Source organism: Suricata suricatta, chromosome 12 (genome assembly GCF_006229205.1).
Source record: "Suricata suricatta isolate VVHF042 chromosome 12, meerkat_22Aug2017_6uvM2_HiC, whole genome shotgun sequence".
Lineage (NCBI taxonomy): Eukaryota > Metazoa > Chordata > Mammalia > Carnivora > Herpestidae > Suricata > Suricata suricatta.
The window spans coordinates 95769330-95788995 of NC_043711.1; the positions used below are offsets into that span (position 1 = coordinate 95769330).

The following is a 19666-nucleotide window of genomic DNA, read 5'->3' on the forward strand; positions in this document are numbered from 1 at the left end:
CGGGCCGCCAGGCCGCCGGCAGCTGTGAGCGGGGCTTGTGCGTTTGTTTCCGAAGTCCTGTTGTGTGTGTCGTAGTTCGGGTGTGTATATACAGTAGCACTTCCAAATGGATATACTGGTTCGTTCACCCTCCTGCCCTCAGAAAACAGACGGCGCTCCGTCTTGTGACACGTGCGTTAGAGAAGTAGCGGGCTGCTCTGTTGTATGCCTTAAGTCCATATTTACTCGTCAGGTCGTTATTTTTTACAATGGCCACAGAATTAAACCATTTGTACGAAAATAAAAACAAACAAACCAAGCGAGGTGTTTGATATAATACCTTTTCAAGGTGTGCGTGCGTGTCCGTGGATGCGTAATGGGGGCTCCGGCGCTGCCGCGACCTCACGGAACCGTCGAACTGTCGTTTTCCAACTCGCCGTAGAAATGATAGGTTTGCATTTTAGTGGCAACAATAAATTTTTGTTTCTAAAGAACACGGATTTGGGGTGCCTCCCATGCCTTTGTTCAAGGGGCCTGAAGCAGGACGGGGGCCTCCTGTTCCCTTCGGCTGCTGCCCACGGGAAGCAGGTGCTGGCGGTCCGATGTCCAGGGGTCACCGTGGCCTCCTGGGGTTGTTCGCACCTTTGGGCTGGGGGAACAGTCCCTTTCTGGGAAGGTTATTTGACACTTGGGGCCTCAACCGGGTCTCTTGGACTCTGACGCCACCCACCTTCTGAAGGTGCAGCATGCCCGGCTGCCTTGGCAGATGTGCACAGGACCTGCTCAAGCATGTGTCCCCTGTCCCGCGGCCTGGGAGGGGGCCTGGCTACTGCTTCCGGTGTCTCCGGCGAGCCACGCGTGACAGCCAGGTGACAGAAGCGATGAGATAGAAAACTGCTATAGTCTGCCCCTTTTTGCACACCGTTAAATCTCCTCACAAGTGACTTGCTGTTGTGAAGTAACTTTAGGCTCTTAAAATGTTGCAGAAATCGTAGGAAGAATTCCCTTCTGTCCTTCAGGGTTTTAGGACAGGATGCCTGCTGCCCAGTAAACGGCTCAAGCTGTGCCCTCCCTGCATGGTGCATGGTGCTGAGGGTAAGCACGGGCTGCGCTCTGCAGCCCACCCACGGAGGACGGTGGCCCCAGGACCATGGTGGCACACCACCTCAGCCTGTGTTTCGGATACAAAACTGGCATCAAAGCTTTCATGAGGAGGGGGAGGCCCGTGTGGACAGAAAGAGCTGAGCCTGTAGCTTTGGTGCAGAAATCAGATGAGACCAAAGGCTAGAGGAGGAAGGGCCATGCGGCTCGGTGTCCATGTAGGAGTGGGTGCTCAGGGAGCTTTAGGCTGGCATGGGGGACACACAGGGCCCCAGCCCTCGCTTCCCTCCTCCCCTGCTTGGGCGGGAGAGCCGGGCCCGCGGTGCTGCGTGTGGGGCGGAAGGGGCCACCCTCTCCCTCCCCGGGAGCTTTGCAGAGACCACCACTGCTTTCTGCTGTGTTCAGGTAAAGTGAAACACCAACAAACGTTTTAATTGAAATTCCTGAAAACTGAACATAGGAACGAGGCAAATAAATATGAAGTTAAACCATAAAGCGCAGAGCATACAGGAAGTTTACACGAGAAGGTTGAAGTTCCAGAACCCCCAGTGCCGTTGCCAGGAGTCACACACCCCGGCTTCTCTCCATAGCTCGGCGCAAAAACGGTTCAGGACACACGGTGAGGCTTTCTTTTAACAGGCTTAAATAAGAAGCGAATCTTTTTTCTTTAAACACGTTCTGCAGTGAAATCCTTCTTCAGACCAGCTGATGGCTTCTGACACAATTCATTTAATTGGCCTTAAGTTGACTGGCATTCAGAAGCTCGAGTCCATTTGGATCAGTGAGGTCGCCGAACGCTTTTACTGACCAGACATAAGGTTTCCTGGCCAGTGTCATGTTCTCGGTGCCACTGAGCACAGTAAAGATCCGGCCCATGGTCTGCAGGCCGCCACCGGGCCCCACGGTGGCATTTGGGCTACCACTCCGGCTAAGTGTGAAGCGTGGCAACCCCGCGGTCTGTCTGGCCACCTTCCATGGCTTCCCAGGGGCCCGCTTGCCGCCATGGAAGTGACCCACCGCGTTCTCCTTAGCAAGGTCAGCCCTCCTGCTTTTTGCCTCTTCACTCCTGAGCCGTTTTGACCCAGAAGTGCCGAGCAGGCCGGCCCGCAGGGAGGCTTTTATTCCAGGCCTCAGCCTGCCTGGCCTTGGCCCCTTCGGAGTGCGGCTGTCCAGGGACGGTCAGACAGGTTCTCAGAGCCCAGACTGGTCACCTGATTGAAGTCCGCCAGCCTTCGAAGTGCTGCACACCTGTTTCCCTACTACATGAAAAGTGTCCTATGTGCCCCTGGGCTGTGGGACTGGTCTGGAGACTGAGGAAGCGGCTCCGGCCAGCTCTCACGGGGGGAGCAGGCCGCGTACCCCCATGCAGAGCTCGGGCCCTGTGTCAGGGCTGGGCAGCAGCAAAAACATGCCAGGTTCGAGCTCAGCAGCCGGGGCTTTTTAAAATACAGTGATTTCAATATCTGCTTCCTGGCAAAAGGCTTCTTCTCTTGGTTCCAAGCAGAGTTTGTCCATCTTCTCAAAAGCTAAGCGTCCTTTCTCACCTGAAACATCAAGGCGATCTGTCACTGGGTGGCCCCCCGCCTCAGTGTTGTGCTCTGGGGACCCCAGATGGCTCTCGTGCTTACTGGCACCTGGGGCTCAGGTGGCGCTGTCAGCGGCAGGGGCGGGTAGCATCTGGGGAGCTCCTGCCGGCCCCTCGCAGGGACCTGGTGCCCCTCCCTCACATTCAAGACAGAATTTGCTGGGCTTTATTCCTGCCTTGCGCCTGGCTTCCACTCCCAAGCCTCCTAAACTGAAGGTTAAGAGAGAAATAAAGCACTTCCTGCCACCTTGACCGTGAAGGAAACCTGTCTTGGCCAAATGCAGTCAAACGGGTCGCTGGGGGCGCCCAGCCTGTGTGCCACTTGGCATCTTGGAGGGCTGGCCGTGGCCCCTCTGGCACCACCTTCCCGAGGTCACCGGGAAGCCCACTGCACACCACGTCCGGTGCGGTACTTTACCGAATGACAGCGTGGCTTCCCGGGCTGCCGTGCGCACGGCCTCCACGTCGGACTGGCACAGGCTGGCGATCTGGTCGATGCTCTCGATGCCCTGTTGGAGGTGAGGGCAAAGAGTGTCCGTCAGGGAAGGTTTAAGTAGCAGGTGGAACCTCCTTTTATAAGCTTTGTATGACCAGCCCTAGCAACCATAGTCTTTGGGGCCTCGGGCCCTTCCTTTTGGCTCCCAGGTTTCTTACGCGGCCTCAAGTCCATCGGAAGTGCCTCAACTTTTCAATCCTGACACCGGCAGGTGAGCCAGGTGTTAGAGCTTTATGGGTAGCTTCCTTCTGGAAGGTCTGTCTTGAAAATGGGAAGACCTGCTCCCCTCTGCACCTTCCCACCTCCCCTCACGCTCCTAGCCCTACCCTCTTGGGTGGACCGTGAGCATCGGTCGGGGCCCAGGTTTGGGCACAGCCGACCCTGGCTGTTCTCCAAGGCCCAGAGTCCACTTCAGCCTCCACTACAGGGCACCCCTGCCCCCTTGCTGGCTGTTTGATTATAGCCAGATGGTCCTCCTAGGACTTCCCTGTTTTTTTCTTTTCCAGAATGAATGGGGGGAGTTTAATCTACTTTTCATCTAGCAAAGTGGCAATGGCTTTTTAAAATGAGAGTTCCAGAGGCAGGTGAGTTTGAGGCAAGATGGACACCCTCTCACATCCGCTTTTAGGGCGGGCTGTAAGTGGGTGAGCTGTACCAGGAGTCTCCAGAAGTTTCCTATTCTCTGGCCTGGAGTAACCTTTGGAGAGTCCAGCCTAAGGAAATAATGCAGAACTCTGTAGTTTTTAAAAGCGTTATTCACCAAGATGCTCGTCAGGTTACTATTTACAGTAATAGATGACGAAGCTCAGGTTGCTTCCCCACAAGAGTGGGGGGATCCGTCCAGGTAAACCCTCAGTGGCCCCTTTATAGAGACTTTTTAAAAAATGTTTTTACTTATTTTGAGAGAGAGAGACACAGTGTGTGAGCGGGGGAGGGTCGGAAAAAGAGGGAGGCACAGGATCCGAAGCAGGCTCCAGGCTCTGAGCTTTCAGCACGGACAGAAACTGACGCGGGGCTTGAACCCATGAACCATAAGATCATGACCTGAGCTGAACTCAGCTGCTTAACCAACTGAGCCCCCCAGGCGCCCCTCATAGAGACTTCCAAAGCACTGCCAGTCTAAGTTTACGAGAGAGTGAGTGCAAGTGGGGGGAGGGGAGAGAGGAGGAGAGACAGAAGCCCGACTCAGGGCTCGAACTCCACGAGCAGTGAGATCACGACCCGAGCGCGGGGAAGAGTTGGAGGCCTGACCGCGCCAGCCAGGCGCCCCTAGCATGACCCACGCTTGTAATCGCCCACACACAGCCGCAGGAGTGCGGCAGGATGCCAGGCGTAGTGCTTGTACTCAGCACTGGGGCGGTGGGTAACTTGCGCAGTTCTGAGTTTGACACTTCCTTTCCTACAATGAGCTTACTGCGCTTTTAGAAAGTACTAAACTGAGGCTATTAAAACAGAGGTGGTGGTGGTGGTGGAGGGCACTTGAGGGGAAGAGCACTGGGTGTTGTATGGAAAACAATTTGACAATAAAAAATTAAAAAAAACAAAACACCAGAGTCCTAGACCTCCACAGCGAGTCCCCAGGGCCACCTGCTTATTCAGGCCGAGCTGGAGCAGACCCTCCTGGCTACCGCTGCGGGGCCTCTGCCGGTAGAGCTGACGTCTGCTCCTCTGAAACCAGCTAAAACCAGCCCTTGGGGCTTTATTCGCTGGGGGTAGTTTGGGGGGTGGGGTCCCAGTGGAATAATTTTGAAATGAGCCGACCAGAACATTAGCCACAAGCCGGCTTCTCCACCACGCGCGAGGACAGCTTACACTCACCCGGAGGTGTTTCAGCGCCACACAGGCGGCCTGCTGGAGTTTGGCATCGTTCTCCGTCAGGGCGTTGGTGTAGAAGAGCAGAGCCTGCAGGAGGAGGCGGCCGTGAGTGGGGAAGGGGCCGGAGGCTCCTTGAGCCCCGCTTCCCGTTTTCTGGACAGAAAGCAGGCCATGACCCGTTCATCTCTGGGCCAGGCGCCCCCAGCCTCAAGATGGATGCTGGGGTGTCGGGTTTCTCTCTAAAAACCCTGGTCCCCGGGGCTCAGGGTCATCAGAATGGAAAAGCTCTTTTCATCTGTTTCCCAAATCCAGATAAAATGCTATGTCAGAGCAACCCGATGTCTGGCCGGGCCACTGGAAGAGTTGAATGTGCAGAGGGGGCCAGAAGGGGCCCCTGCCTGAGGCCTGAAGGCAGAGCGCCTGCTCTTCTCAGTCCCAGTCCCCAGTCCCAGTGGTGACCCCCCCCTCCCCGGCCATGTCGCCAGAGAAGAGCTGGCACTGGCTTCATGGGGTTGTACAGGCTACTTAGGAAGCGTGTGAGGAGGTACCGCCCATTGGGTGACCCAAGGGACCACAGTCAGGCCTGGGTTTGCCCTCCTCCACCTCGGGGGCTGGTACCAACCATCTAGAGGAGTCACAGGCCCAGGAACCTAAAAGGCAGAGGAGTCCAGTGTCTTGGTTTTCAGACCAAGATCAACCAATTGAACCCCCCAGCCACACATAGCAGTTGGAATGAGGGTGGCCATCAGAGTCCTAGGAAAGAAACGCTCTACGTGCAAGTGACATCTGGGACCAAATGCGTGGGTTGGTGTTGGAAGAACGGAGATGAACGCGGGGGTAAGACGTGAGGTTCTGTGGCTCCCTCGGGAGGCGGCTTAGCCACCCCAGCCCCGTGCAGCCTGGGTAGCGGCCACGGAAGCACCCCTAAACCTAGACATCCTGCCACTCCTGGCTGGCTCCGTGGGGAGAGCAGGCGGCTGGGCTCAAGTTTGGGTGTAGAGATTCCTTAAGTCAGACCTTCAAAAGACAAAACCTCTTGCAGCGACTGCGGCCCCCTTGTATTTTTCTGAGAGGAAGCGGGGCCCCCCAGCCATCCCTCGTGTAGCCGGGAGGCTGCTGCCTCCCCTCCTCGCACCGACGTACCTTCTCCCGAAAGCTCTTGTTCCGCACGGCGCCGGCCAGGCGGGCGCTCGCCGCCCTGCACACCCGCGGGGTCCCGTCCAGCTGCAGCAGCGCCCAGGCCCTTAACGTCTGGGGCAGGGGCTGGAGCTGGCCCAGCCGCTTCCCCTGCAGCTTCCGGACCGCCTTGAGCTGCCCCGCGCACCGCAGCTCCTCGACAAGTGTCACTGGAAGAGAGGAGGGGGCCCGGGGTCCCTCTGACTGCGGTCGGCAGGGCGGCTGCACGTCTGGCCACCACCGTGTTCCTGTTCGGGAAGCAAGTCCCGGGGCGAGCCCCTGTGATCGCCAAGGCGCAGCGTGGATCAGCCTCCCGGGGGGGGCCTCCTGGAACCCCTAAGGAAGGCTTTCTAGCAAGGGATCAAATACAGCCTGGAAATCAGCAGAAGCTCAGCCCGGATGTCTAAGGACTCTGGCCAGCCGCGAGTCGCCCTCCTGTCCAGCTCTGACCTGTGCCCTGTGCTTTGCCAAACCTCCGTCCCTTGGCGCTAATTTCCCTGCCTGGGCTGGAAGTGCGGTCTCATTCAGTCTGGGGTCTCAAAGGAACGGCCGCAGGGGAAAGACGCGGTGGTTCGAAGACCCTGGCCTCCAAGCAGCCATGGGCAGATGCTCCTTTGTTCTTACCACCTCCCTCCCCGCCCCTACCTTCCTTGGTGAGCTGGGCAAAGTGCTTCTCCAGGTCGGACACCCCCTGCCTCTGCAGGTAGCTGTGAAACTGGAACCAGGTGACCGTCTGTTCTTCGGGGAGCCCGGCTCCGGGGAGCAGCCCGCCGCAGCTGAGCACCTGCTCCAGGAGCCTTCGGCACACTGGCAAAGCAGGAGAAGGCTGTGAGGACAGAGCGGCCCCCATGGGCCTCTCTGCCGGGCTCGGCTGGGTCAGCTCAGGGGCCTTCTAAGGGCCGGCGGGCAGGTGTCCCTCACAGAGCCTCCTACGCCCGAGAGCACGCTGCCACCGGGGTCCGCAGCCCCGCGTTCTCGGGTGCACGCCACGCCCTGGGCCGGGCCGGGGCTGGGAATATTCGGGCCAACTAGCAGCCAGGCGCTGGCTAGAGCTTGCAGAGCCCCTGGAAGGGAGGACGGCCATCCGTTGTCAACAGAGAAAGATGCCTTGCTTTCTGAGGAAGAGCCCTACCAAGGCTTCATGGCACCTTTTTCCTGCCGACCTTCGTAGCAGCGTGTTCTTAACCCCTTTCAGGTTTGGCTGGAAGCCGCGCGGTCCTTCCCCAGGCAAACGTGCCAAGCGGCTAACGTTTGCAGCTTCGGGGTTTTGCAGACCCCTTCCTGTCCCCAGGAAGAGGGGGCGACTCGTAGCTGAGAGGAGACCTCCCTCTGCTGCCATGGAGACAGGGGAGATGAAGCCAGGGCTGGCACGAGGCCCGGGCGGGGTGGGGGGGGGTACCTATTTCCAGTTGTCCTGGGTATTTTCCCCGGACCCTGTGCAGGAACGCCTTCTTGAGCTGGTTCAGCAGCGTGGTGGCGGCACAGGACAGGACCCTGCCGGGCTCCGTGCACCCTCTCCACAGCTTCAGGCACCCCTTCCTCCGCGTGGCCTGGGGGACAACTGAAAGCCCGGGTCAGGAGGGGGAAGGGCGAGCAACGAGGCGACCCAAAGATTTCCTTCCACGGGGGCCCGAGAGGGCAGGGGTGACAGGGCCTCAGGCGGCTGCTGTCCCCGCACCCCAGCGTGACGCACCGAGGACCAGCAGCCTCGGCCGTGAACGCCTTCCCTAGGCCCATGCCACGGTCCTCACAGCCAGGGCAGCTGCTGCCACCAGCCCCTCCTTATGGACAAGGGGAGGCTCTGTGGGGGGCAGAGGCAGAACTGGGGTCACAGCTGCTGTTTATCTGAGCACATGCTTTGTGCCTTGAATGTGTCCTGGCGATGACACACTACCCAGTGGCCTCCCCGTTGTACAGAGGGGAGGCTGAGGCTAAGAGAGGTGAATCATCTGCCCAGCGTCACACAGCCGACCGAACCAACGCCAAGGCTGGGCGGCCTCCGTTCCGGGCCCCACGGCATGTATGTGTGAGCGCGGCCCAGCCACAACCCCAATGCGAACCCTCAGAGCTCCAGTTAACTTGGGGCGTCAGGACGGGAGATGAACCCCACCTCCCCCGCACCTCAGAGCCCACCACGTCATGCCGTCCACACAAGGGCAGCCCGAGGGCAGGAGGCAGGCACTTACTATCTTCAATGGAGGCCGCCTTGCTAATCTTCTCGAAATCCAGCCCAGAGAGCGTCTCCAGAACCTGTTTTTGCTGCACAGCTTCTTCCAGGAGGCACTCCTGGACCACCCTCGACAGACCAGGAGAGGCCAGTTTCTGGGAAGCAGCCCAGGATGCTCCAGGTTAGCCCAGAATGTGCCCTCTGAGGTCAGCAATCAGGGTCGCAGCTCCCACCTGCCCCCACCCCACCCCGAGACCAGCCTTTCTATTCCCGATGGTAGCTCTCTGACTGCCATCTGGGGATGCCTGCTTCACCAAGGTGGCGAAGATGATGGGAGGCAGGCCATGGCTGCTGGGGGGCCTCCTTTGCCACCAGAAAGGGGCCAACCTGCCTGAAAGCAAAGCCAGCCAACGCAGGAAAGGAGAGCTGAGACCCAGCCAGTTATGCTGTTATTTGAAATCCTGGATCCAGCTGGGCCTGAAGCCTACCCCAGGGCCTTTCAATTCTGTGAGCCAAAACATTCCCTCTGGTTGAGCCAGTTTGGATTGCAGCCCTGGCAGCTGCCACTGAGCCGCAGCCATGGCTCTGGGTTTGGCACTTGGACTTGCAGGAGAGCCACATGACTGCTCACCCAGCCAGGCTCCCTGGCTCTGCTCCGTGCACTGTGCTCCCCACCACCGGCAAGACCAGCTCTTTGCACAGAGGACTCCCGCCCCCTAGCATCTTAGGCACCTGCAGCAGGGTTCTGCAGACTTGGAGGTGGACCGTGAGCAACGTGTCCAGCTCCGGGGCGCCGGCCGTCAGCTCCCGAGATGACGCTTTCCGCGGCGGCGGGGGTGGGCTCCTGTCCTTTCTGAGTTGGATTGAGGAGAACTGGGTGACCTCGCCAGTTAGCAGCTCGGCTCCCGCTGCGGGCAGAGGAGACCCTCCCTCCCTGGAGAGTTCTGATCAGGGAGGCTCGCTCCACGTCCCGCGGAGAGAGAGTTGCACCAAGGAGCAAACCAAGAGAAAAGGAAAAGCAGCAAATGCCAGCAGCACTTCAGCACAGGTGCTGGGACAGTGTGGGCCCTGGGGACTGGGGCAGGGGCTGGGGGACACCTCCGGGGTGTGCCGTCTGAAGCCAGGAGCCTGTGGTTCAAACTAATCCTTAGCTCTGTGAGTCTGGACGGGCCTGGGCCCCTGGCCTCGGTGTACTCCTCTGCAAAGTGGGGCCAGGCCTGCCCAGCTTGGGGCAGGGAGGGGTCAGGACAACCCTGGCGGCGAGCATCATGCTGGCACTGTGCTGGCTTCGTGCCAGAGGCCGAGCCCGAGGCCTGAGGAAGGGCAGACGCAACACTGGGACGCTGGTGGGACCATGCGAGGAGAGCACATGTGCTGTGGGCCCTCGCTGGTGCTGCCGGGATTGGGCCCGGGGCCGGGGTGAGCGGGGCAGGTGGGGGCTGCCTAACCGAGAAGAGAGGCGGGGTAGGCGGGGTAGGTGAGGGCGGAAGTTTGCCCATGAGATAGAGGGCAGAGGTTCTCCGGTGTCCCTTCCTGTTACTCTGCAAGCTAAGAACTGAACCAGCCCATTGCCCGCAGCTCGGGACCACGCTGGGGGCGGTCATTCACTCAGCGGCCGGCGTGCAGAGGTGAGGGGTGCAGCAAAGAAACAGAGTAAGTCCCAGGACAGAGGCAGAGCCAGGCCACAGGGGTGACAGGAAGCGCATACTGAGGCGGGTGTCGGGGGCAGGGGGGTGCGCACCTACCGGGGACCCTGGCAGCCCCCACACAGGGGCAGCGCCTGCGGGGCGAGGTCCGCGCTGAGGAAGGCGAAGCTCTCCAGGATGCACTCCATCAGGCTGTCCGCACAGGCCTGCTCCCGGGGGGCGCCGCGGGGCTGCAGAAAGAGCGGCAGGACCTGAGGCCACAGGCCGGCACAGCCCAGGTCACGAGCACCGTCCCTCGGCTGCCCAAGTGCCACCCCCCACATCAAGGACAGGTGCAGGGGTGCAGCACCCCCGCAGGCCCCTCCCCAGTAGCCTGGTAGGTATGGCTCCAGAGCCCGAGGGACCCAGAGCTGAAAAGCCTCCCTGTGGCTCACAGATGCCCGAGGGGACAGGGCGAGGGACCGGAATGACTGAGTGAGAGAGTGGGGTGGAGGGAACCCCGAAATGCATGTCCCCCCTCAAGAGGCCAGGCTGCCGCTCTGCCCTAGCCCACACCCGCCACTTGGGAATGTGGGGCCCGTGTGGCCAGATTGTTCACTTTTCTAGGAAAAGCTGGAAACCTAGGTCTTTGTGGGAGGCAGCTAGTTTTTCAGCATTGACCACTAGTTCCAAATTACTGTAAAAACAGGGTAGGAGTCAAGCCAGACATCTCTCCGGGAGGCTCAAAGGCTGCCCCGGGAGCTACTAGATGTCAGGTGTCTCTTCTCCCCCGGGGGGCCGTGGAAGGAGAGGACACGGAGGCGCCCCTGGCGGGCAGGGGTCGGGGGAGAGGGCTGGTGCCACAGCTCCTACCACCGGTGGAGTCCCCCAGAGGCAGGACCCTTCCTCAGCATCGAGAAGGCTACTACTGGAGATTCTGGTCTCCTCCCCATTCCGGGCAGGACCCCGGGGCTTGCTCGGTCCCTATCCCCCCGCAAGCCCAGGCCGCCTCCCACACACAGGCCCGCTGGCACAGCCGGAGCAGACCGCGCCCTGAGCAGCAGAGCTAGGCGCCTAAGAGTTGAGCCCACAGAGAGAACCCTGAGCAACAAGAGAATAACAATGGCCAGTTGCAGATTTCTCCTCCAGCAAAAAGAAAAAAAAGTATGTTTTTGTATATATGTGCAGACAGACAGACGGACACACACGCACACCGGTTCTCGCTAGAAATGCAGAGACTACACGCCTCAGTGCAGAACCTTATTTCGTGTGTGCTTCTGTTTAAAGACACCTTACTTATTTTTTAAATTTTTTAATGTTTATTTTTTTCTTGAGAGAGAGAGAGACAGAGTGTGAGCAGGGGAGGGGCAGAGAGAGAAAGAGAGAGACAGAATCCGAAGCAGGCTCCAGGCTCCAAGCTGTGAGCACGGAGCCCGACCAGAGCCTCAAACCCACGGACCACGAGATCATGACCTGAGCCAAAGTCGGACGCTTAGCCGACTGGGCCAGCCAGGTGCCCCAGAGACACTTTATTTAATTAACACTGACGATTCAGTCACACTGAGCTCACACCTGACGGAGGCCTATGTAACAGACGTGTTTTCTCAGCGAGGCCCCCTCACGGCCTTCCTGGGCTTAGGAGCTCTGGACAGCCCTTCAGCACTGTGCTGGGCCCGTGCAACAGCTCGAAATCCCCAAAAGAAAGGGCAGAGATGGGACAAACGTAGCATGAACTGGACGGCATGCGGGACCCAGGGCTGCGGTAAGAAGGCTCCGCCCTCATTCGGCCGCAGCCCAGCACGTGCAAGGTAGGCGACTCACGTTTTTTGCTGCTCTGCACACGCCCTCAGATGACCATGAACGCGTCACAAGTATTGATTTGGGATTTATAGGTAAACTTTATAGCAAGTAGATGAATCAGAAACAAACAGAATCCATGACTGCTGAGGACCGACTGTGTGCACACACACGTTTATACACTCACACATCAAACTAAAAACTGTGGCCTACACTCATTTTTATTCTTCGAGTTTGGTTTGCTATAAGAAGAAAAGTTCCTCAAGCACATTTAAAAGAATGCCTTGGGGCGCCTGGGTGGCTCTGTCGGCTCAGGTCATGATCTCACAGTCCATGGGTTCGAGCCCCGCATCGGGCTCTGTGCTGCCAGTCAGAGCCGGGAGCCTCCTTCGGATTCTGTGTCTCCCTCTCTCTCAGTCTCTCTCTCTCTCTCTCTCTCTCTCTCTCAAAGGTGAATAAACATTAAAAAAATTTTTTTTAATAAAATCATGTAATCAAAAAATCGAATGAATCTGCCCAGCCTGCACCCCTGAAGGGCACCCGAGGGCAGCCCTGGCACGGCCCTGTGGAGGAGCGGGCTCAGGGTGGGCTGTGTGGCTGCTCACGGCCTTTGACGGCCCCAGCTCTGACCCTAAACACACCCCAGGTTGGGACTGAACGCCTAACCTCAGCACCACCTCCCCCCAGCCCCCCAGAGTTGGAAGGTGCCACATGGGCCTGGGTTCTCCGGCCGGACACTGGGCAGGTTATCCGCCCTGATCCCCGGCTTCTGCTGATCATCCTCTCCCAGCCAGCTTATCCTCACTTGTCCGGTGCGCAGCCCGAGGCCCAGAGGGGAGCCCTGGCCTAGCTGGGCCCCATGGGAACGAGGCCAGGACGCCGGCCCCGGGCCCCCCCCCCCCGGAGCCCACTCCCAGCGGTCAGGCACGAGGGCTGGGGCCCTGCAGGCACAGACCTACCTTCAGCCGGTCCCTGAAGCTGAGGACCTGGTACTCCAGCTCCCGGAGCTGGGGCTGGGCCGTATCCACGGACCGCAGTAAATCCAGGACCTCCTGCAGCGGCCGCTCGAGGGTCACCCAGGGCCCATCCCCTCTGTCCTCGACTTCGCCTTCATCATGGTCTTTCTGGCTGCCCAGGACCGTGTGGTTGTGGAAAGGGGAGCCCCGGGGCAGGTTGGGGCCCTCTAGTCCCAGAGTCCTCCACCCAGGCCGCTCCACAAGCGAGCCTCCCGCCAGGTGGGCCATCTCCAGCCCGAGGCCCAGGGACCGGGGGGTTTCCTGGGCCTCCTCTTCGATGGACGCGTTGGGGTCCATGGCCACGGGCAGGAACCCCACGTCTGAGGTGGAGGCCGACGTGCTGGTCTCGGCGTCTCGGGGGTCCTCGGAGCTGAAAGAATCCATCTCGGGCAGCTCCTGACTCTGGCTGCGCAGGCCAGGGCCACGCAGGTCGCTGTCGGACAGGTAGCGCAGGATGGAGGGGGCCCTCGGCGCCCCCAGCAGCAGAGCCTGCTGTGCCGGCTCCTGCAGGACAGACTGGGGAGGGGACACAGGGCCAGCCTTACTGCCACACCCGGGGCCGGGCCACGGCCCCCACAGGGCCTTACTTCCAGGAAGACTTGCCCTGCGTACGCACATTGTCAACAGGACTGGGGCCACCAAGGCAATCGGCGACCCTTCAGCCCCCATCCCCCTCCAGCCCCTGAGGCCCCCTTGCTGGGGGTCACATCCTCCCCGTCTACTCCCTCCTGTCCCAAGGCCTTTACAGTGACCGTGCTCTCTTCTGGAACATTCTTCCCCATACGTCTTTGTGCTTGTGCCCCTGTCCCCTCAGGTCCTTACTCAAATGGCACCTCTTCCGGGGACCTTTCCCTGGACACCCTATTTTGAATAGCAATTCCCACTTCACCCCAGAAGTCCCCTCCCCCTTCCTGGTCTATGTCCCTGTGGTCCTTAGGCCCTCGGTCGGCAGGTGCTCCCCGCCTAGAACGGAGCCTGGCACAAAGCTGTGACTGAGTGAAGTGAATGAGTGAACAGTTGACTCCAAGCCCTCCCCCTTACCGGGCAGAGACCAGTAATAACACCTGCTGACAGCAAGCCCTCCCCCTTACCAGGCAGAGACCAGTAATAACACCTGCTGACACCAAGCCCTCCCCCTTACCGGGCAGAGACCAGTAATAACACCTGCTGACACCAAGCCCTCCCCCTTACCGGGCAGAGACCAGTAATAACACCTGATGTTCCAAAGCATCATCAGGTGTTCTTTGAAAGCCTTCTCATTTATGAATTCAGTCCTTGCAAAACCCCACCAGAGTGGTGCTGTTATTTTCAGTTCTCTGATACAGAAACTGAAGGCCAGAGAGGTTGAGTGACCTGCCCAAGGTCACACAGCAGGTGAGAGGCATAAATAGCATTTGAACCCAGCCATTCCGGCTCCAGGGTCCATGCTCTGGACCATGTAGGATTTCTTTAACTGTAGCATGCCGCCCCCGCCATGGCCAGAATATGGACGATGTTGACTACGGTAGCAGGAGCTAAGGAAGGGACCCAGCTCCCTGGAGGTCACAGGACAGAGAGGTTTTACTGTATGTCAAGGTACTGCCTACGGGAAATACGTATCAAACTTAATTTTAAAACAAGCAGACTATGGCTGGGGTGGCAGAACCATACAGAGAGCCCCATTCCAGGCTTCCGGGAGAGCCAGCCAGCGGCCCCCAGAGGGCTGACGGGGAGGAAGACCCAGGACAGGAATGGCCCCAACCCAGGGAGCGAGCATCCAAAGGTGGACCAGAGGTGCCGGGCTGCGGAGCCCAGCGCTGGCCCCTGGGGAGTCGCCCCCACACAGGATCCTGGGGTGACAGCAGCCTCCCTCACTCACCAGGTAGAACCTCTCTCGGAAGCTGGGGGTGCTGGGGGGCGTCCAGCTGTACAAGGAGCCCTTCCTGCTGCCCATGGAGAACCTGCCCGTAGGGCTGGGTGACACCAGGAAGCTCTCGGTGTCGAACGGGCTGGAGGAGAGAATGGAAGACCAGGGTGTCGCCAGTGCCTGGGAGAAGACCTCGGGGACCCGAAGAGGAAATGGGGGCTCAGGAGGGCCTTCCTGGGGTCATGGGCACAGCCCCGGGGTTCTAGGCGCACATTCTCCATCCCAGACTCCCAGCACCCTGAGACTCCCAGCCACACGGCCAGGGGCCGAGGTCGGCCACAACACAGTAAATGACACCCTCTTCGCAGGTCCCCTCAAGAAGCCCCGTGGAGGCACAGCGGATGCTCGATTCTGGCATTTTCTGGATAAATTATGTCACCGCCCCTCTCACCCTGATTTGTAACAGGGACACCATTGTTTATAGCAGGACCTCTGTCGGCCATGGCCACAGGTAAGGCTGGGAAGCCACGGGGAGAGTGTGACATACAAGGAAAGGTGGCCTCCAGCCTGGGCCCTGGCCAGTCTGCCCTGGGGGCCAGTAGGTGTGGGTAACCTCCCTGCCTCACGGACCCCTGCTCCCTCTCCTACCCCTGCTCCGTCTCCTTTGCACAAAGGCCAGGCTCCGGCTCTGTGAGGCCTCCTGGGGGCTTTACCTGCCTGCCCCGGCCGGATGCCTGTGTCCATGGATTTGCCCGGCCTCGAGTTGGATGGTGCTGTGCCACCCATCACCCTGTAGACTTGAGGGCCCTCCCTGGGCAAGAGGGTACCCAGCCCCCACTGGACAGATGAGGACACTGAGGCTGGGGGTGCTCACACGCCCCCACTCCCCCGACTCACTGGGGAGAAAGCGGCATCTAGTGACCCCAGGCCTGGACGCCCAGCCTAGGAAGAATGGAGAGACTGGCCCCAAATGGTCAGGGCAAGCTCCAGAACAGAGTAGCATGTGCCTCCGCCCTTAGCTCCTGCTGCACCTGCCTAGGGCAATAGAGAGAATTCTCTCAAAACAAGGTTCCATTTGGGGGGAAAGGGCCCTCCTGCCAGGAAAACAAGAGTCCGTGGAGACACCAGCATTCACTGAGCGGCCCAAGAAGGGGGTGAGTCCGCTGCCCCCGGTGGGCACTGCCGCTGGCCCCTCAATGCCTGATGGAGAGCGCCCACCCTGGGCAGGGGTTGCTTTGGCGGGCGTCCCCGTCCGTGGAGCCTGTGGTCCGGGGCGCCTGGTGAGCGACAGGGCCCAGCAGGGAATGAGGCGGCAGGAGCAGTGAGGAGAGCCATCCTGGGCAGAGGCAGGGCCCCTCCCTGGAACCCAGCCCCGGGGCTCCCCGGAAGCATCCTGGCCAGCACAGGTGCATAGTTGTAAGAAGGGAATTAAAACCCAGAGAGGCGGGGAGGGTGGGCAGGGGTTACAGAGGAGGTTCTGTCCTCCAGCCTGGCTGTGGGGCTGGGCAGGGATGCCCACGAGCGGATTCGAGGGTGTGGTCAGGCCATCTGGGCAGCCAGCAAGGCCCTTCTGTCTCTCTGCTGTGGGTGGGAGTATGGGGCCAGCCTTGGGGAGGGCACCGGGGCGGGGGGGGGGGAGGCTGGCCCCCTACTCACTTCCACCGCACCTCCAGCTGCAGCTTGATGGTGCCCAGCTCTGTGATGTCCACCACGATCACCTGCGGCCTGGTCGTGAAGAAGTCGGTGATGTCGCAGGTCACTGTGCCCAGGGCCATCGAGCTCAGGCCCCTCAGCTCTGTCACCTGCAGGTGCGGGGGGGAGTTGTGGGTGACGCCCCAGCCCGGCCTCTGGGCACCGTGGGCCGGCCCCTGTGCCTCGCCCACCTTGATCTCCAGGTTCGCGTGCAGCGTGGGGGTGAAGGCCTTCTCCTCCTCGTCCCAGGTCTGGCTGTCATCAGACTCGATCCGGCCCTTGAGCTTCCAGCGCTGGCGGCCCAGGCACATGAGCACCTGCGGGCCCAGGAAGGGGTGCGTCAGCCGCCCCAGGGGCTGCTCCCCCGTGCCACCTGCCTGGGGGCCCTCCCTGCTGGCAGGGCAGGAATAGGGACAAAAACCCAGCCGGGACCCTGGTTCTCAGCATCTCCCGACCCCCCAGGGCCTGGCGGGAAACCGTGAGGACTGACGCCCACGTGGCCATACCTCGTACTGGTCCCCGGGGCAGAGGCGCGCGTAGCCCACCAAGCCTAGAACACAGAGACGGTGTCCTCCCCGCCCTGCTCCACCCCTGCCCCACGGACCACAGGTCCTCGCGGGGGGCCCCCTGCCCGCCTGGGGGTGTCACCTTCCAAGAGGGGTAAGTCATCATGAGGGACACCTCGGGATGGGACTTGACTGAGGTCACCAGTCACAGGAGTAGAAATCCAGAGTTTCCCAGGACCCCCAGGACGGCCTGACAGCCCCCCAAACTGGCTTCTGCGCCCCGCTCTCAGCTCTGTTACCTTTCATCTTGATGTGGAGCTCTCCCAGGTGCACCTCCAGGGCTGCCTCGATGAGCCACATGTCCTGCAAAGCCCCCCCAACACACACGCGGGGCTCACAGCCCGCCCCTGGGTCTGGTGAGGTGGCAGGAGGGGGGCACACAGGTCCTGCCGACCGGAGGCCCCGGGGAGCAGAGGGCGATGCTTCCCCAGGGTCCAGCCCCCTGCCCTACCCCCTGCCCCCCGCAGCCAGCCCTCGGCACCCCCCGCGCGCACCCACCTCGGCACACTCCTGCAGGCTGCGGCCCAGCTCCTGCAGGCTCTCTCGGGAGGCGCGGCTGGCCGGGCAGCGGGAGAAGGCCCTCTGCATGTTGGCGGCCCCGTCCCGCAGGCGGCACTGGATGCAGTAGCCCTCATACAGTTCCTCCACCTGCAGGCGAACGGGCTGGTAGGCGTGGGGGGCCCGGGCCTGCCTGCCACTCTCACCCCCGGGTGCGGGGGAGCTGCGCGCCCCTGGGTCCCCTGCCCCGGAGAGTGTGAGCCCCAGAGGCAGGGGTCACATTGCCCATCCCCTCCTGTCCCCAGTGCCTGGGGGCCGCCTGCACACAAACTGACTGGTGGCGGCGTCACGTCCCCTCTCCCTGCCCAACATTTGGACTGTAAAACAGGGGAGGTGGGCTTATGATGTCCTGCCCGGCCCCCGGGCTGCCGGAGAGTAAAGTGAGGACATGGCAGAGCTTGGGGGGTAGAGGCTTGAAGGGCGTGCTGTGTGCCCTTGGGCCTGTCTCTGTCCCTCTCTGGGCCAGTACTCCCCCATCCCTGCAGTGGGGTGGTTGGACTCAGCCCCTCGCCCTGTACCATGCAGCATGAGGTCTTTCCATTGAAACCCCACAATCCGGGGGCCCAGCCCTTGCAGTTCCGGGTCCTCCTCCTTGGCCTCCCCTTGCCCGGCCAGCCCCAGCCCTGCCCCGTGACGTCCAGGAGGCCGACCTTGCTGATGTGAAACTCCATCTTCCGGATGTGCCTTTCCACAGAGCGCATTTGCTTCTCCCGGAAAAAGAGAAGGTACTTTAAAGTGGCCCGGGCCACCCCCTCCCCAGACCCACCCCCTGCCCCTTCCCCCAGGTCCTAACACAGAACCGGGCTCCAAGCCGGGCCAGGCCCTCACCATCCTTGAGGAGGACTCATGGCTGAACCGTTTCCCCGTTTTACAAATGGGGAAGAAACGTCCTTTAGGCCGGCCTGAGGGACGCGCCGGGAGCCGCGGCAGCAGCCCGCGGCCAGCCCGCCTGGCTTACGGCGTGCAGACGCAAAGGCTCACTCACCTTGTCCAGGTCGTAATAGAAAGCCTGCGGGGAGGACAGCGGGGAGGGACAGGTGTCAGGGCCCCTCCAAGACCCGCGTGGCTGCATCCCAGGGGCACTGAGCCAACAGCCACTCCCTCCTCTGAGCCCTGCAGTCGGCTGCCCCGGTTGGTTCCGGGCCGAGGGGGAGGAGTGATGAACACATGCACTTTGGGCAAGGCCGTTCTGGGCCTGGCTCTGTTGCCCAGCTGTGTGTCCCAGGCCAGTTACTCAACATCTCTGAGCCTCCATCCTCTCCTGTAGAATGGGGTGGCCATAGAACACAGCAGATGGGCGTAACCCCTAACCAGATGGGGATCATTGTGATTTGATTGTTAAGGGGTGATCTTAGCCACGGCCAGAAGAAGGGAGCCAGGGTAGGGGTAGGGGAGGCAGCCTGCCTGCATCCCAGCGGCAGGGGGCGGAGGGAGGGGGGGTTCTGGCTTCGGGAAATGCAAATCCAGGCTGGTCCAGCCACGCCAGGGGCCAGGGGGCCAGCCAGGCAAATCTCCGAGTAAAGGGCCAGACAATACAAACTTCTGGCTTTGGGGGCCCTGGGGTCTGTGCCCGGGCAGTGTGAGGTAGCCACAGACCATGAGTCCGTGATGGGCGTGGCCTGCACGGATAAATGTCATTTCCTGATAGGCCCTACTTTGCCCACGTAGCTTAAATCACCCTATTTGAGCCTGGAGGGATTTCCACAAGGTCACAGCTTCACTGGGAGAAAAAGCAAGACTTGTGAACTGTGACTTGTTTTTACAACGCTGACCCAAACCTTCCATGCACATTCGCGGGGACGTCTACATGACTATGTGGCCTGGGAGAGAACTTCTAGATTGTCCTCAGGGGCTAAACAGTGGGGGCCACAGGGACTGGGGAGAGCGCGGTATCAGGCAGGAAGGAAGGATGGATGGATTAGGGCCCCAAAAGCGTATGTTTTCCCATGTGTGTAGTTATGAGAAACTACACGTGTGTAGTCATGAAATAAAAACTCCATGTAAGAAATAAAGAAATAGGAAGGTTCCCGAGCCTTTGGAAAGAGAAGTAACTGCGTGGGGAGCCACAAGGCAGCCGCGTCCAGGGAGCCAGGACCCCGTGTCAGCCCCTTGTGTGGCCCCAGGGCGGCCATCCCTTCCCTGGCCTCAGTATGCCCATCTGTGAAATGGGACCAGCTAAAACGTACGAGCCTTTAGACACTTGCCTACCTTATGGTAACTTGCAGGGCCAGAGAGTGGAGGGGGGCC

At 60.5% G+C, this 19666-nt stretch overlaps 1 protein-coding gene across 2 annotated transcripts in view; it reads right to left on the reverse strand.

Moving 5' to 3' along the window:
• Positions 1–1480: 1480 nt before the first annotated feature.
• The window catches only part of RIPOR3 (RIPOR family member 3), a 72296-nt gene continuing 54110 nt past the window's right edge, over positions 1481–19666 (reverse strand). Inside the window, exons 5-22 of one of the 2 annotated variants that reach the window (XM_029915971.1) lie at positions 18405–18428; positions 18070–18123; positions 17360–17509; positions 17101–17164; positions 16802–16845; positions 16487–16612; positions 16260–16405; positions 14616–14745; positions 12701–13273; positions 10065–10195; positions 9052–9172; positions 8339–8474; positions 7552–7713; positions 6798–6959; positions 6120–6322; positions 4980–5063; positions 3084–3174; positions 1481–2624 (exon numbers count right to left, since the gene is read on the reverse strand). In XM_029915971.1, the coding sequence (XP_029771831.1) occupies positions 2521–2624; positions 3084–3174; positions 4980–5063; positions 6120–6322; positions 6798–6959; positions 7552–7713; positions 8339–8474; positions 9052–9172; positions 10065–10195; positions 12701–13273; positions 14616–14745; positions 16260–16405; positions 16487–16612; positions 16802–16845; positions 17101–17164; positions 17360–17509; positions 18070–18123; positions 18405–18428 (2505 nt within the window). In that variant the 3' untranslated portion in view covers positions 1481–2520. Of the gene's footprint in view, positions 2625–3083; positions 3175–4979; positions 5064–6119; positions 6323–6797; positions 6960–7551; positions 7714–8338; positions 8475–9051; positions 9173–10064; positions 10196–12700; positions 13274–14615; positions 14746–16259; positions 16406–16486; positions 16613–16801; positions 16846–17100; positions 17165–17359; positions 17510–18069; positions 18127–18404; positions 18429–19666 lie in introns of both variants that reach the window. The other variant, XM_029915970.1, reaches the window with a different exon arrangement.